The sequence below is a fragment of the Phragmites australis genome, chromosome 10 (assembly GCF_958298935.1).
Source record: "Phragmites australis chromosome 10, lpPhrAust1.1, whole genome shotgun sequence".
NCBI classification, from domain to species: Eukaryota; Viridiplantae; Streptophyta; class Magnoliopsida; order Poales; family Poaceae; genus Phragmites; species Phragmites australis.
Window position 1 is genome coordinate 2,914,523 of NC_084930.1, and position 16,105 is coordinate 2,930,627.

Consider the following 16,105-nt stretch of genomic DNA (forward strand, 5'->3'; position numbering starts at 1 on the left):
TGCGAGCGAGCATCACGTCGGGGGCTGCATGAGTGCAGGCATGCCTGAATGTTGCATGAGAGCCATATGATGACCATGCATTGCGTGTCTTTATCTTGCGTTTCAGTGAATATTTCTTGGATTGGTCTTGCACGAAGCACGCAATGTACATCATGTATTTGAGATAATATCGTATTTGGAATTTTGAAGTCGCCTTTGTATATGGATTATAATTAGTATTTTTGTGAAATGTGTGCTATAAGAGCATCTTATGGTTAATCTCTTGGAATTTGCTTTGCGGTCGATGAACATCTGCTATCTCTCTTCGGAGTACGGGCGCCTCCCTGCCTAGTGGGTTTGACTCCACTCGTCCGGTTTTCTGTGGGAAGGTGGTAACGTGCAGTCTGAAGAAAACGCGTCCGGTGTATAGCGAAAACCAAGGATGAGAGTCCAGTTTTGCTCTACTATACTCCAAGCACGTCGTAACTTTTCATTAGCCAGCTTATAATATGATCATAGGAATCATGAAATGTCTGTCCTCCTGTCGCAATCGCAGCCACGATTATTGCATGCATGCATGTCCGCTTCGTCGGTTAAAATAATCTAACCCGGATAAGCTTTCCCCTCATGCAAGAGTCCAGTTTTACAGGGTGTCCCTGTCCAAGGGATAGCGAGCCTGCCTGATTAACTCAGCGGTCCCGCACACAGAACACATGATGGAAATCGCAGCCAGACTAGGCTCAAAAAGAAAGTCACTAATCGAACTTTGTAGGAACATCTGGTGTTGCAAAACGAATCAAAGAATGCGATATGCATACTACATTTACATTGCATCGCCCATTCCGAAACATTATTGTCTCTCGACGGATCGATCCTTCGGTTTCACCGGAGCTTGCACTCGACGGGCACGCCCTGGGGGAAGCGCTTGGTGTCCGTGCAGTAGTTGTAGATCATGAACTTCCTCTGCACCCACCGCATGCGGCGGTAGCTCATGTCGCTGAGCTGCTGGTTCCACCAGCTGCTGCCGCTGCCGCCGCGCCTGCCCCCGGGCGTCGCCACGCTCTCCATGGTGCCGACGGGGCACTGCTGCTTGCCGTTCGACCACACGCACGCGTCGGCGTTGAAGCCGCGGAACGAGGCGACGAACGGCGCCTGGGTCCAGTCCGCCTTCACCCGCCCGCCCTGCGTGGCCCAGTCGTCGGCGTTCCACAGGCTCGCGTACAGCCGCATCGGCTGGCTCTTGGGGAACCCCACGCCGCGCGCCTCGTGGTTCTTGAAGTCCCTGATCGGGGTGCCGTCCACCGCGAATCTGCACGTACGTACACAGCCTGTTGTTAGCGACATGCGCGGCTGTCTCGCAAAAGAACAAAGCTCATGTGCAGGCGTGATGGATGCTGCTGTGTGAATTAAAGACTCACATGACGTGCTGTGGGTTCCAGATGATGGAGTAGGTGTGGAAGGTCTTGGTTGGGTCGAACCAGAGGCGGAACTGCTGCTCACGCTGCCCCTGCCCCTGCGTGAACACGTTGGTGTGCAGCGTGTACGGCTCGCCGGTCTCGTTGCCCAAAAACTCGAAGTCGATCTCGTCGTGCGTGTTCCCCTGAGAAGACAGCTGCACGCAAACAAACATCGCAAAGATAAGTTCACGTACGCACAACTTAACCTCGATCAGGAAGGAGTGAATAAACGAGTCGAAGCTCACGTACGTAGAAGGTGGTGACTGTGCCGGCGGAGTTGCCCGGGACGAGCTTGATCTGCATGTCGATCTTGCCGAAGAGGTACTCGTTCTTGGACTGGAACCCGGACCCGGAGCTCCTGTCCAGCGTGAGGTCGAGGCCGCGGCCGTCGTCCACGATCTTGCCGCGGCCCTGCCCCCAGGAGATCTCGGCGTCCTGGTAGAAGTTGCCACCCTGCGCGATGGCCATCATGCAAGCCATCGCCACAATGCCAAACGCAAACGACCTCATCTTCGCGCAAACTCACAAGCGGCTCCTTTGTTGCTGTTCTAGTGAGAGTGGAGTGTGGGGAGCTGGGAAGGAGATGGTTAGCTCGATGTGGATTGGAATGGCAGTGCGATGGGTGGTATTTATACGGGAGGGGAGGCCGGTTTCTTAGCCGGGGCAGGCAGCCGCGGACAGGCGGTAACCAACGGGCGAGTGCCGCGGCTCGGCATCTGGCTGGCGCGTCTGCGAAGTAAATGCGGCGCGGGGCGGGTAGATTTGGGACATGGCACGGCTGGACGCACCCTGGATCCAGTCGAGGCCGCGTACGTACGTCCGCGCCGGTGGGGCCGTGAGGCGCGGGCGGCTTTACTTGACCACCCGCCCATCCATCCGCAGCATCCGCGAAAGGGGTAGCCGGGCAAGTGGGGCCTGCTCGGGCGAGGAAAGCGCGCAGCTTTTGCGGTGCTTTCCTTCGGTCGCGCGCAGCAATGGGGCCGTGCGCGCAGTGGTTTGGCGTAGCTTTACAGTGAGGCGCCTGCTAGTGCTGGGCTGCTTGCTCCGCTCGTGCTGCATGCCTGCCCGCCCGCGGCGTGATCCGGCCGTGGCATGTGCCTTGGGGTTCGGGGAAGGTTCGCGCCCGCTGCCGGCGTGCTGGCTGTTTGCCCGTTTGCCCATGGGAGAAGGAACGCGGCGGCTGTGACCTTGCCGGCCTTGCCATCCAGGGCATTCAAGCACGGATACGTACATACGTTGCAGGTGTGGTTATTGTCTACCGGAAATCGACCTAAAAGGCGGTGCTACTGATGATGTTTCATGAGGTTTGGTACACAGGTAATGGTGAAGCTGAGGTGGCCACAGTCCATTGCATGCTGTAGCAGAAGTAGCTGAACGGCTACATTTTGATCGAATCGCGAACAGTTAAGGGCGGCTGTTCAACATTTAGCTCAGGCTATTGGTTCTCCGACATGCTGTCGTTAGGTACGGGTATATATGCTGATCTGGACGCACAAACGAACAGACCGACATTTGGGCTTGTCTAACAGGGGAGGCGCGAATTTGAACTCATTTCACGCATTTGAATACCTAGGTGTTAATCTCCCATTAGCGTGCTATCATGTGTTTGGAATGACAACTATCTCACAGAGACTCTACACAAAGCAATATAATATGGGCTTCATATAAGATGGTGATATTACACCAGCATAATATAACAGTAAATATCTCTAACCCTATCTCTAAAATTCATGGGAATCAATCACACTAAATTTGAAGAGATAAACTTTGTGTCGACCTGTACTCTATGGCTTTATAAAAAAAACCAGTAGTCATGTTAGAAATACTACTCACCATGAACCGATTATCACATTACACGTTCCTATAGGTATTCCCCAGAACCGACGGTACAAAGCAATGCAATGGAGTACTAGACTGCAGTATGTTGCCACATCTCTATTATTTAAAAAACACGTAGTGCTACCTTCACGCGGTCTGCCTCCACGTTCTGTATACTAACTTTAAATTTTGCAAAAATTATCCACCTCATACCACTCGATAAATACTCGATTTTCTTCACATGTTCGGCTCACGCCCTGTCTCCCTGGTCCACCAACGCTGCGTCCCCCTCATCGCCTGAGCCATCACCATGCTCGCCTTTAGGCTGTCGTGTAAGGAGACCTACATCGACGGACACCAAGGGGGGCGGCAAGGACGAGAACATCCAGCCAACTATATTATCTGTTATAAATATTATGTTTTTGTTGTAACGCACGTGAATTAAACTAGTCCAGTAATAAACATCCAATTAAACACTAGCAGTACTCAACAGTGGCAGCATCAAGGGACACGTTGGCATCGAAAACCTATGGGATAATATGGCCTTGCAGGAGCCAACTGGACTCCTACTACTCACTGCTCAGTGCATGCAGCAATGCACTAGCTCCTGCCATCATCCAATCCAGTACCACTACGACATTAATATCTGCCCATGCTTCTTCGGAAAGCTGGAGGGGGGAGACAGAGATCGTATGCTTGCGAAGAACAGCTGTCGCCATTGTCCAGGAGCACTGGAGCCAGCCAGACCAGGGCCGGCGGGGCAAGCCTGGCGGGCCCCCAAAACCAAGGGACCCATCCTACATAGATATAGGTATATATTATTGCTGACCTAATAAAACACAACACCTTAAATTTTAATTGATTGGCTGCTGCAATTACATCATGCATGGGCTTTAACTTTTGGCCGGCTTAAAAGAAATAGATTTGTTGCTTTGGTTCTTTTGCAGTAGGTTAGTAACAGATCAAGTTAACAATCCTCTTAAACACAGAGAAATCGATGATATTGCTTCCTCCTTGCAGTTCTTATCCGCCTACGTCGCATTATTGCCGTCTCCGACCCCCGCGAGCCGCACGTGCTCTTCTTAGACGGTGTCTGGGTGGATGCCTCCTGCGGCGGACTCATCGACGCGTTATGCAAAGTCGCCGTCGAGCCCTACAATCCGAGGCGAGAATCATCAGCTTTGCCAAGAAGATTAGTAGAATGGTTTCCTTGCTAATTCCATCTCAAAAAATTCAATCGCTAATGTACTTTTTTTTCAATTTTTAGCATGTTCTTATACCATGTCTTATAGAAAGTATGCATCTAGCAGTAAAAAGAGGAATAATTTTTTTAAGAGGAATACAAGCAGTTCAAGCAAATCAAATAATCTTAGAAAATGTTTGAGATGCGTGATGTTTTTTATATACTTTCAGTATTTATTAAAAATAATTTTTTAATATACAGAATATTATTTTTATAATTTATATATTAATAATTTTTTATATTTTAATTCAACAGGGGCCGAGTTTTAATTTCCCCGGCCCTGATCTCACCGGCCCTGATCGGCGTCCGGACCAGCAGCAAGTCTAGAAGAGCGTATAGGTAGCCCGGCCGGGACCGGGAGCTGCCCATGCGACGCGAAGGATAAGGAGTAAAACGGAACGCGACCATGCCGTGTGTGGTGACCACACCGGGCGGCCTCGTCCGCGCGCGACGCGTGCCGCTTCCGTCCGTCCGAGCGGCATGCATCGCAACGATTGCTGTGCAGTGCAGGGGCCGATCTACGCTCCCATTAACATGGAAGTGACAAAGTAAATTTTATAGGATTTGATTCTGCGAAAGATCTTTTTTTATGATAATATATATTTATTTTTTTCTTTTTAATTTAATTATTAAATTACAAGATAAATGAGATAGATAAAATCTTATAAAAATATTTCTAAATAGAGTCTTATAAAAATTACTTCAATATAGACCGACGTCTGGATCAACTCGTGGTTTCTACGGAGTAACTTTCTATTCGTTGCCATTTCACGCAGGCGCGTAGGCTCTACACTAAACTTGGTTTGGAAAGGGGCAGAGTGCTCTTTTCCGAATTTGCAGGCGGAGACGCCTGCCATTTTCGTAGGAGTACACCTCTGCTTTGCCAGCGATGGCGTGAACTGCTTGCCTGGCCCACCTCACATTGCCCCTCGCAGTCATCGCCGTGTCATCGGTCCGGAACCTCGCCATGCATTATCCCTGGATCCAGCATGCTGCCCAGTGTATGTGTGCGCATTGTCTTGACGGAGGCCTGCATCGCTACATCTCCTAAAATATCTCGTTTGAGATGAATCACACACTGCCTTTTAGATCACACAAGGTATTTTTGGGTTTGTATGATTAGTGTGATCACATCACCATGTCTAGCGGTTTGTTAAGTGGCGAGAAGCAAAGATCAGCTGCCATAGCCGAAGTGACACTATACGTAACACTAGAGGCCTAATATAACACAATTGAATAAGGAAATGTCTCACTGTCAGTTGCCTGAAAATAGGCAAAATTTCAGTCGATGACCGATTGAAGGATGCGATGGGAACGCCAGAGGCGGAGCAGGGACGCTCTTCGACAAGTTTTATTGCAGGAGAGAGAAGGGGTTGTGTAGAGGAAGAAGAAAGAGTTGGGCTGTTGAATCCAACGGCCACAGATCGTCAACTGGAATTTCTTCCAGTTTCAGTAAAACTTTCAGACATCATTCGGCATGGAACATTTCCGATCGCTTAAACTTGAACAGGGTATCCAAGTGCAGGTGCTTTTGTGAGAAAAGACCAAACAAGTTTAGTGGCCTTCAAATTTTTGACACATTATTCTCCTTTCTTAGCTTACATCTCCTAGCGATTGTCATGGCATAAACAGGTATACTAACCTGTTACATTTTGACCTTTTGATACCACCAGACTTACATTATTATGCCATTCTCAGTAATGGCAATACTGTGGCATACGGACAGAGAGATGGTCCTATGTCCTGATAAATGAGAGTGAGTGGACATTGACGCTCCCGATCACGAGAGTTTCGGGGAGTATTCATACCTCTTTGTTTACTTCATTCGATATTCAACACACAAGTCGTTTTAACCTCCTCAACTCTTCCTTTTTAACAATGGAATGAAATTTCGGTTTCAGCACCATGGGACATCTGACCGTTAATTATTACACTATTATAGCACTGAGATTAATAGCACCACACACACGTCATGCAAACCAAATGACATAACATGATAATTATAAATGCCTACAAAGTTTGGATGAGATAAATTATTAGCATAACCTATTACTAAATTTACATCCACGCGATGTGAAGATCTGCATAATCGTCACCTCCAATGTATGGCAAGCATTGTGTATCATGTTCTTGTCATCTTCATTTCGCTTTTCGCTGTAGAAGTGCCCAAAAGTAGAATCAGTATGTTCTTTTGTATAAAATATACATGTAAGATTTAATTAGTATTTTATCAAAGATCATGCCATTTCTACTAAGCCAAAAAGCATAGCATAAAGTAGCCTCTCCCACTAACAAATGCGATTTTAATTTGGAACCCACCCCCGGAAGCCATACACCGAACAAGTCATTTACATCACTAGGTGATTCTAAATTAAAGGCAACGTGAACTACTCTAAAAAAACATAGCAAAGTGACGTTCAAAGAAAAGATGTTGAATGGTTTCATCGTTGCTATAAAAACATGTTTTAATTCCATTCCAGTTCCTTTATAAAAATCTTAATCTTCAAAAGCAATTTCATCTTCCAAATTTCCTTATTAATATTTGATACACCATTATTGATTAAGGTCTTATACATCGATTGAACCGGGAATTAGCCACTCTGATCTTGACCCATTTGAATACATCCATGTTGCTGTTCGATTGTATATGGACAAACTTTGATACTAAATCGTGCCACGCCGCTGAAATATTACCCACCAATGCCCTTGGGAAGGATACTTTTAGCGGTACACTATTCATCACATTGGCTACTGTTGTATTTTTTTTTTATGTATAATGTTGTACAGTGACACATCAAAGCAAAAAACACGTGCATACAACAACACCTGCAAGCTACCTATGTGTAGAAAAAGATGTCACCTATTGAACGAGTGACACATTTTTCAGTAGCCCCAGTAGAGCCATTTCATCGTTACAACAAACGACAATATTTTATTGTCGTTTGTTGGTTATGTAATACGGTGACGTGGACACCACATCGATCAAAATATTTAATTTTTGATCGCTATGTCGTGAATCTCACAAGGTGTTATCTGTTGGATGGATAATAACTTATTATCGCTCTTCCAATGAACGATGGTATGCTAGATATGTAGTATTTTAAAGTATACGCGTATTTTTGTCGAACAATTTCGACCGATCAAGAGGACTCCACCGTGGGCCCGATTCGCGAGCCGTGGACTGTGAACTTTCATTTCTTATGTTTGTAGGCTTGTTGCTACCCGGCCTTTAATATCTCGAGAGGCCCAAAGACCATAGGTAGCGTGTATAAAGCCCAATCTCGAGAGGCCTCCTCCTTGCTTAGCTTACATCTCGAGAGGTCCAAACTGAAGCCTTTGGGTTTAACCGTGGACATAGGAAGCATTGTCTGTAACCTGCACACCGTTGTCTGCTTCCTTGATGCGTCGTCTACCATTTCAATGACGTCCATGAGATGCTCCAAAGACGGCTGTCAGAGTTAACAGCACAGGACTAGCTAGATTAGCTTTTCAGCTAGCTCGGGATCGTGACGCGTCGTGTCCCTTTCCATGCACGCATGCATGCAACGTGCGATCGATCGACGCACACGACGACAAGCCGCTCGACTGTACCGGCCGTCACCGATCCACACCGGTCTTCTATAGCTTCAGACGCAGCTACACGATGCCCTGTTGCAGCAGCCATGGCTTTTGGCTCCTTGCTTCCCTACGTCGGAGGCCGATGCGTGCAGTATCATCATTAATTAGAGGCCACAGCAGGCGCTGAATAGACTTATGTCGTTCGCCGTGCATGCCCGCTACATTGCCACACTGACGGAAACCGGGCTCGCGGCAGTGCAAATCGGCACGAGTTCATGCCAACTGACAGGCTAAAGCGCACGCAAATTATTGCGCGACAGCGGCTGTAACTGTTGTTGAACACCTCCATCAGGCATCAGCTTGCCTTTTCACTGACCGTAGCGAACCCAAGTTCGTGCTGACCCATGAAGGATCGACACAGGCGCGAGGCAACAGCGGCACGGACGAGTTGTGGAACAAGAACGACAGGAGCACGGACGAGTTGTAGAAAACAAGAGCCCCACGCCGCCTGAAAGATCCTGCAACTGTGCGTAAATCATGCACGCCTGCTGCTGTAAGTAAGCTGTCATGTTAGGCTAACATTGAGGTAAAAATCAAAAAGTAAGCAATATATTCGATTATATTTATCAAAATAAGTAATATATCATTATATTTATAATTCTATATACGTATTTGACATCTCATTTATCAAAAACCATTTTTTACATGAGAATATCGAATATGGGCTGATCGCACTATTTTCGATACACGTGATACCGAATATGACACCGTGGACCATATTCAGCACTTCATATGTCGAAAATTAAGCCGAATATGGTCAGGATTGATGTGCGGTTGCGTTTATGTGGTAACTGCTCTTGTAATACGTGTGCTTATGTGGTAACTGCTTTTACAAATTCTTACAACGTGTGTGTTTGTGCGGTAACTGCTTTTACAATGTATTTGCTTTGTGTGGTAATTGCTTTTGTAACGCGTGTGCTTGTATGATAATTGCTCTTATAAATTCTTACGACGCGTGTGTTTGTGTAGTAACTGCTCTTACAACGTGTCTGTTTATGTGATAACTACTCTTGTAACGTGTGTGCTTGTGTAATAACAGTTCTTATAAATTCTTACAGCATATATGTTTGTGTGGTAACGGCTCTTATAACATGTGTGTTTGTATGGTTATTGCTCATAATAGATTGTTACTACAAGTGTGCTTGTGTGGCTATAATATGTGTGCTTGTTTTATCTAAAGACTGAGTCAAAACATAGGTATGAACATATGTTATGATTTAAGCATAAACACATTAATGTTAGCAATTGCCAATTTTTGACAAAATTAAAAATTATTTATTAATTTAAATGTATATTTTAAAATTCCTAATTTACCGTATAGTCTCAAAAGCTATGAGTAGTCTTAACACTTAGTTATGTTTGAATATGCACAATTTAAAATGTAGTAGTGACAATATTCCCCAATATGTCATTGATCTCAAGATATATAGTATATACCTGTTGATTACTTATATCATTTCAAGATGACAGCGAAAAGTGTCAACGTAAACTAGTGAAAGAATGTCAGTTGTGCTAGTCCATTCTATTAAAGTAAGATAGTTATCGTCTCTGATATGATAATTGTAAGTTGTGAGAATAGGTAGAAGCAAATATACCATCATCTTCAGGGTCATTAGTGTCATTCGGAGATTGAGCCCTCGGTCATTGTGGCATAAAGTCGTTGACCTCGATGTCACCTTGAGCTATTACGGTAGGAGCATGTCCTATTTCCTTATTGATCATACATCATGTCGATGTGGTGCAAGAACGTCCTCTTGTAGTGTTACTTAAACCTTCTTCTATATTGTTGCTGGAATGTCGAGGAGGGCATGAAATCATCGTCCAAATCAGTCTCGTTATTTTCTGATTCAATAGTAGAGGGCGTTGTTGTACACCTTAGGTTCGTTGATCTTTATCGTCTTTTACGTGAATCAGGTATCACACCCCCGCCGAAGAGCATATACATCACCAAGAAATTTGAGATTCCTTTGTTGATCAACTCAACGTCTTTCAGAAACGTCGAATACAAAAGAGGAGCATTCGAATCAATGGAAAAAAGATAAGCAAGCTGGTCAAATAGAAAACGATGAACTTGGATGTGGGATGCATACTGATCGGGCAACGTCGCCATACTTCATTGCCTCATAGAGAGACCTAGCACAAAAGGATGATCAGCTAGTTCGTATACCTTAAGATACATTTGACGTCTCTCGTGTAAGAGGGTCCTAAGGCTATCAGTGGTTACATATTGGAGCAGAGCGGTTAATACGGAGCAGAAGTATCTTGTACGCAATGTGGATACAACTTGGATTAGTTTGTTCTCGTTGAAGGAATCATCATTTTCTCCACATACATAACCTGCAATGAGACTTTTAATGCTATATTGATCATTATAGGTGTTAATGAAAATCATGTACTAGAAGATTTTGATATAGATTTAATGCCCCTTGACTACACTGTTCTGGCTCTACACTAAAACACAAATCTCTCATATTTAAGAAACATTAAATAATTATTAAATATTATAATTAATATATAACAATGTTTAATAAATAAGTAATAAATAAAGTTGTATCCTATAATTATTTGATAAACATTAAATAAATCAAAAGTAAATATATTAACGATACAGTGCGTCGAAATCTACTGGAGATCGACGGATCCTGAGCATTGTCCCGACCAGAGCACACCGCGCTGTTCCTTTACATCATTTTTGACAGGAGAAAGGAGAGATACAATGAGCATGCCCCTGAAAGATAAACAAGGCGGCCAAAACTATAAAATTGGCTCCAGGGCTGACGGGGGAAGTGGATCCTAAAACTTAGAGATCCTATATATATGTATATTATGTATATTGATTAAAAATAAATTGAAAAAAATTAAATTTAAACGATTTATATATAATAATAAATTCTATTTTTAATTTTATTCTAAACCATCAAAATATCAGAGCAGGATCTGATTGGCTCCCGAAACCACTTCGATCAAGTGCATGGAGCCATGGAGTATTGATACAACTCTGAAGCGATATAGTACCAGCAGCACCAACCTTTTATCGAGCTGAATTAGGCTCTATTAGCATAGCTCTAGTTACATATCTGCTCTCCGTATCTACAGTAAATCTGGAGCTAGGTGACGGGTGACTGTGTAGAGGACGGCAGGCGAAGGGCGGGGTGGCGGCGAATGACCGAGAGAGTATTACCCAGTGGCAATTATGAGTAATTGCTTCACAACTCTATGGATCATGTTTTTATAGAGTATCTTTTTATCTACTTTACAAATTTATATTACGAGAAGACAAACTTCACGAATCAGTCTGTTAAAAAAAATAAAGGGGTACCATTGACAGAATTTCACCTAGATTTAACGTGAATCATACAGCTGAAGCTTTGGCAAACACCCTTGACGTGCGCCTTAAAACTGGAGCAGGACGAGAGTCCCTGAAACGGAAAGTGCGGCACCGGTCCTGCCGACGCCGGTGGCCTGCCGCACGGGGCGTAAAATATTTCGGAAGCAAACATTCAAATTTCGCAGAGCAGAGCAGGGCTCACGTGTCCCGAACGGATGATGCAGGTTATCTCCCACGTACACCCGCCAACTACCCAGGTCCGAGACGTGGCAACTGTCACGCGGGGCCCACGGCCGCTGGTGGCAGCCGTGTCAGCGGCTGATGCGCTTATCGCGTCGTGTACGCGAGTCTGCGGCGGAGCCTTTTTTGGGGTTTCCGTCCACGGGAATTCATTCCCTCGCTCCGCGCGCACGACCTCCGACGATCTCAGCACGAAACCGAAAACACGCAGAGGTTTCCCATAATGCCCTCGGCCATCCGTGTTAGCGGCCGATCTGATGGTGCCCAAAACAGTAATCTCGCAACCTACCATTCTTAAATGCGCATTACTCGCTCGAAACAGGGGTCTCTGCGCCCCAGCCCATGCTGCCCCTTCCTGCCTTTCTTTCAGAAAAAATTAAAACTCCGTTCGTCGACTGACTGACACATGGCCCCACCGTGCTACAACTGAACTGTCAGTGCCCAGAGTGTAGTGCCACTCTCAGCTCAGTTCACTCCGCGACAAGCCGCACGGGGGTCGTCCGCCGCGTTATCTTCACCAGCGGAGTAGCGTAGCGGCGGAGGTGGTCACCAGTGCCGGGCCCCCACTGCCTCGGCTCCCCGCCACGAGGCCCCATCACCGGGAGATCCGCTCACCGCCCCAACTGCTACAGTGACGGCCGCTGTGGCCGCCTGCACGCCGCTGGGCTCTAGCCTCCACCGCTATTATTACCTCTACCGCTTGATAACAAATCACAAACACTTGTGGTGGCAGCGGCAGCGCCGCACCGAGCAGTGTGTGCGGTTCTTCACTCGGCTGCGAAGCTTCGCCGCCATGCCGATGGAGCCGTCGCGGCGGCTCTTGCTGTCGGACTACGACGGCGCGGTCGAGTCGCCGCTACCGTCGCCGCCGGCCTCGTCGGCCATGCCGTTCAGGCCGGGCGTGGCTGTCGTCGTGGGCATCCTCACGAGCGTCTTCTCCATCACGTTCCTGCTACTGCTCTACGCCAAGCACTGCAAGCGGAGTGCCGCGGAGTCGTCGGGCCCGTACGGGAGCGGCGGCGGGTACGGGTCGTCCGGAGGGGGCGCGGCAGGAGAACGGAGGAACTCCGGCGTCAACCGCGCCGTGGTGGAGTCGCTCCCGGTGTTCCGCTTCGGCGCGCTGCGGGGGCAGAAGGAAGGGCTCGAGTGCGCCGTCTGCCTCGGCCGGTTCGAGCCCGCTGAGGCACTGCGGCTGCTGCCGAAATGCCGCCACGGGTTCCACGTTGAATGCGTGGATACGTGGCTCGACGCGCACTCTACGTGCCCGCTCTGCCGCTCTCGCGTCGACCCGGAGGACGTGCTGCTCCTCCCCGAGCCGCCTAAGCCGTCTACCACGGGGCCGCCTGACCCGCCTGAGACGAAGGCGGCTGCCGCGACCAAAGAGTCTCCTGCTCCTACGCCCGCTCCGGCTGGGCGGAGGATCTCTGGCCGGCACTCCACGGGGTCAGTGCGCGCACCCGGGCGAGTTGGCCCTAACTCGCGAAGGTCGGCTGACGGTGGCGTGGCGGTGGGCTGTTTCGACGGCGCGAAGGTGAGGAAGGACCGGGTGCTGATGGTGGAGCCGGCGGCCGTGGTGGCCGAGCCGGATCCGGAGGCGTTCGACCGGAGGTTCGGGCACCGTATACTGGTAAGCACCGCCGGTGGCTGCGAGGGCGAGACCGCTCCGGCGGCGCAGCAGCGGTGGAGCGACCTGCGGCCGTCCGATCTGATGTTCGTGCGCTCCGAGATGCTGGTCACAGAGGCCGGCCGGTACTCCTGCTCCGCGGCCGTCAACTCCGGCAACGCCTGGAGCGCCATCAGCGTGAGGAGCCTGTCGGAGCTCGCCGGCGTCACCCGGCTCCCTCCCATCCGCGCCGGCGCGTTCGAGGGCGACGAGACTCGAGCCGGCGCGCGGCGGTGGCCCGGCTCGAGCTGGTGGGCGCGGGGCCCGCCCGGCGGTAACGGCCCTAGCACCTAGGTCGCTGTTGCGCGGGGCCCGCGTTGCAGCCCGGAGAAAGGATTTCCCATTCCGCTGGCGAGACTGCCCCAGAAATGCCACGTAATCACGACTGCCTCGCTTCGAGCTGGCGGGTCACGTGATGGGCAGCATGGTAATCATGGCGCTCCGCCCTCCTTTCGGGGCCACGCCGGTCGACCTAGGAAGCCGCGCCGGAGGGAGGTGGAGGGGGTATGCCGCTTTTGCGGGAATCTCGAGGCTGGTGTTGGTGTTGGCTGGCAGTACGTGCGGCGGGGATTGGTTGCGGGCACCAGGCCTCCGCGGCTCTTCCTGCGGACGGATCGGAGCACGGCGATGTGGTGCATGTTGTGGCCGGCCGTGCATCCATGCGTCCGTGCCGCTGCGCAGGTGAGGCTCTGGCGGCTTGCGTTGGTCGGGTCGGGGGTTAGGGAACCATACAAAAGCTGTGCGTGTTTTGTGTAGTACTAGTGCTACTTTTTTTTTTTGTCTGTACGAGAATGAAAAGGGCTGCGACTTTTCCGTATGAGCAAGTGACCTGCCGGGCTATGGCTTCGTTTCGCCGAGCCGCATGCTAGCACATGAGCACACCTCGCATGCATCTCGTTTCGTTTCTTACTGTGGCTCTTAGCCTACATTAGACTTTGCTTTCTAGCGAGTGGATCTGGAGTAGCTGTACCACATGAGAGGAGCGATCGGCTGCCGCACACTTGCCTCGTACTTGGCCGTCATTGATAGCAACACCGTCGTGGGCTCGTGCTCCCGCGTCCCGCGTCGTTGTCCCCGTGCCCATCCCAACCCAAGCCCCAACGGCTATGTTACCACGCGCCCCTTCTTGGTCGGACCTGTATCTCACCACTCCCGGCCGGTAAAGAAGTCGCAGGGTGATGATTGATGCCGTCGTGGAACCCGTGCTCGCCTCGTGCACGTTCTCGCGTTTATTCTGCTGCTGCTGCTGCCGCATTGAAGAAATTTCACCGCCTGCCTGCCCTCTCTCGGACGCTCGTCGTGAGGCCCGCCTGGCACGGCTACGTGCGTGCTGCGATCAGTTCGCTGAACGCAACGCAGCTCTGCGCTGTGGTCATCACTGATTCCATTGTACTCCTGTACTAAGGCGTAGTTATCCCTTGCCATTTTATATGGGCCTGCAGCGAGAGCGAAGGAAATACAGTATGGGCATGGCAGTGGCCAGGCGACTCCCCTTTTTGGCTTCACTAGGCGGTGCTCAGCCACGACTCACGAGCCCACGTTGTCACCTGAGCTAGTGAGCGTAGCACGGCAGCTCACTGCCACGAATCAGCGATCGCCGTCCGTGAAGTGGTCTCGGTGACGAGCGAACAAGAAGCAACAACGCCAAAGGGAAGAGTAGCTGGTACCTTTACCCCCATTTCTTAGAAGTATCCTTTGGATGAACCTGGACATCATCCCGACACAGTTTTGCTCTCCTCGTGACACGCTGTGATGATCTCCGGTTCGATACGGTATCCGAAGCCAGAGGCCGCTTTTCTACCGCGGCTCTACTTTTTGGACGGTGTGCTCGAAAAGCACAGGCCTTTTTCCGAGACAGGGGAAGCCACAACCCAGGCTTCGCAGTACTGCACTAGTATTGTGCTGCCGACATGATTCTCGTGACAAGCAATCAATTACTAGGTCACCGTACAATCTGTTTGTTCGTCCACCAAAATTCTTTCGCTTCTTTGCCGTTGTTAGGACAGCCGTTCCTTGAAGTTAATCTAGTTGGAGTACTCCCTCAGATCTTAAAAAGCTGAACGTTTTAGACATGATTTTACATATCAGTGAGAGATTAATAAAGGGCCTTATTTACCATTCTATCTATACTAATTAAATAGCAAGGAACACAAAATAGAGTAATAATAAAGCGTTGTTGTCCGAGTAGTTTGAGACGATCTCCCTACCGCAAGACGTATACTGGGAGTACCACTCTACGTATGTTGTTTTCTTGCTAATCTTTTCTTCTTTGCTGCGCTTGCTTGTGGTTTTTTTTTTGTTCTTGCATGCTTGGCGTATTTCTTTATTCATTCTGCAGCTCAAGGATTTGTTTAATTGCCCAAGACAACAACCATCCCATCTTCTGCATGTCTCTCTCACCGCCTTGCTTCTTTTTCTTTTTCGAAGGAAATTCATCCTTCGTAGAAAGAAAAAAAAGTCTTCTCTCATACTGTTCCTTTTCAATTTAACAGTTTGATATAGCAGACATAAAAATAAAGAAGGACACGTGTCATATATACGAGAGAATCTATCTGTAGGACCGAATCTTATATAATTTACTTCTTTTGACTTCAGCTTTTCTTTGCTCGCGCCAGCTAAATACGACTCAAGTACAGCTAAGTAATTTCGTCTCCTCGAATGGTTTGGCGCTAAAATATCCACTCGCGCGCACGTATATATACACATTAACTCTCTTAGAGCATTGTATCCTTTCCTCTCATCTCACCACACACCAAAGG

The 16,105-nt window shown here is 48.7% G+C and overlaps 2 protein-coding genes across 2 annotated transcripts; one reads left to right on the forward strand and one right to left on the reverse strand.

Moving 5' to 3' along the window:
* Positions 1-698: 698 nt before the first annotated feature.
* LOC133931400 (xyloglucan endotransglucosylase/hydrolase protein 22-like) lies at positions 699-2,129 on the reverse strand. Its single transcript, XM_062378273.1, has 3 exons — positions 1,686-2,129; positions 1,398-1,591; positions 699-1,288 (listed from the first exon to the last, which is right to left on the reverse strand). Exons 1-3 carry the CDS (start codon positions 1,944-1,946, stop codon positions 862-864), a joined length of 882 nt encoding a protein of 293 aa, XP_062234257.1. The 5' UTR covers positions 1,947-2,129; the 3' UTR covers positions 699-861.
* Positions 2,130-12,171: 10,042 nt separating this feature from the next.
* Positions 12,172-14,219, forward strand: LOC133930628 (RING-H2 finger protein ATL43-like). The gene has a single exon (XM_062377310.1). The coding sequence runs from the start codon at positions 12,477-12,479 to the stop codon at positions 13,638-13,640; it is 1,164 nt and encodes a 387-aa protein (XP_062233294.1). The 5' UTR covers positions 12,172-12,476; the 3' UTR covers positions 13,641-14,219.
* The last annotated feature ends 1,886 nt before the right edge of the window (positions 14,220-16,105 follow it).

Bases quoted from the DNA above. Each gene is read 5' to 3' on its own strand.
- LOC133930628 (XM_062377310.1), top strand. From the start codon at position 12,477: ATGCCGATGGAGCCGTCGCGGCGGCTCTTGCTGTCGGACTACGACGGC.
- LOC133931400 (XM_062378273.1), bottom strand. From the start codon at position 1,946: ATGAGGTCGTTTGCGTTTGGCATTGTGGCGATGGCTTGCATGATGGCC. The intron at 1,592-1,685 runs GTACGTGAGCTT...GTTTGCGTGCAG, and splicing joins GCACAGTCACCACCTTCTAC to CTGTCTTCTCAGGGGAACAC. The intron at 1,289-1,397 runs GTGAGTCTTTAA...ACGTACGTGCAG, and splicing joins TGGAACCCACAGCACGTCAT to ATTCGCGGTGGACGGCACCC.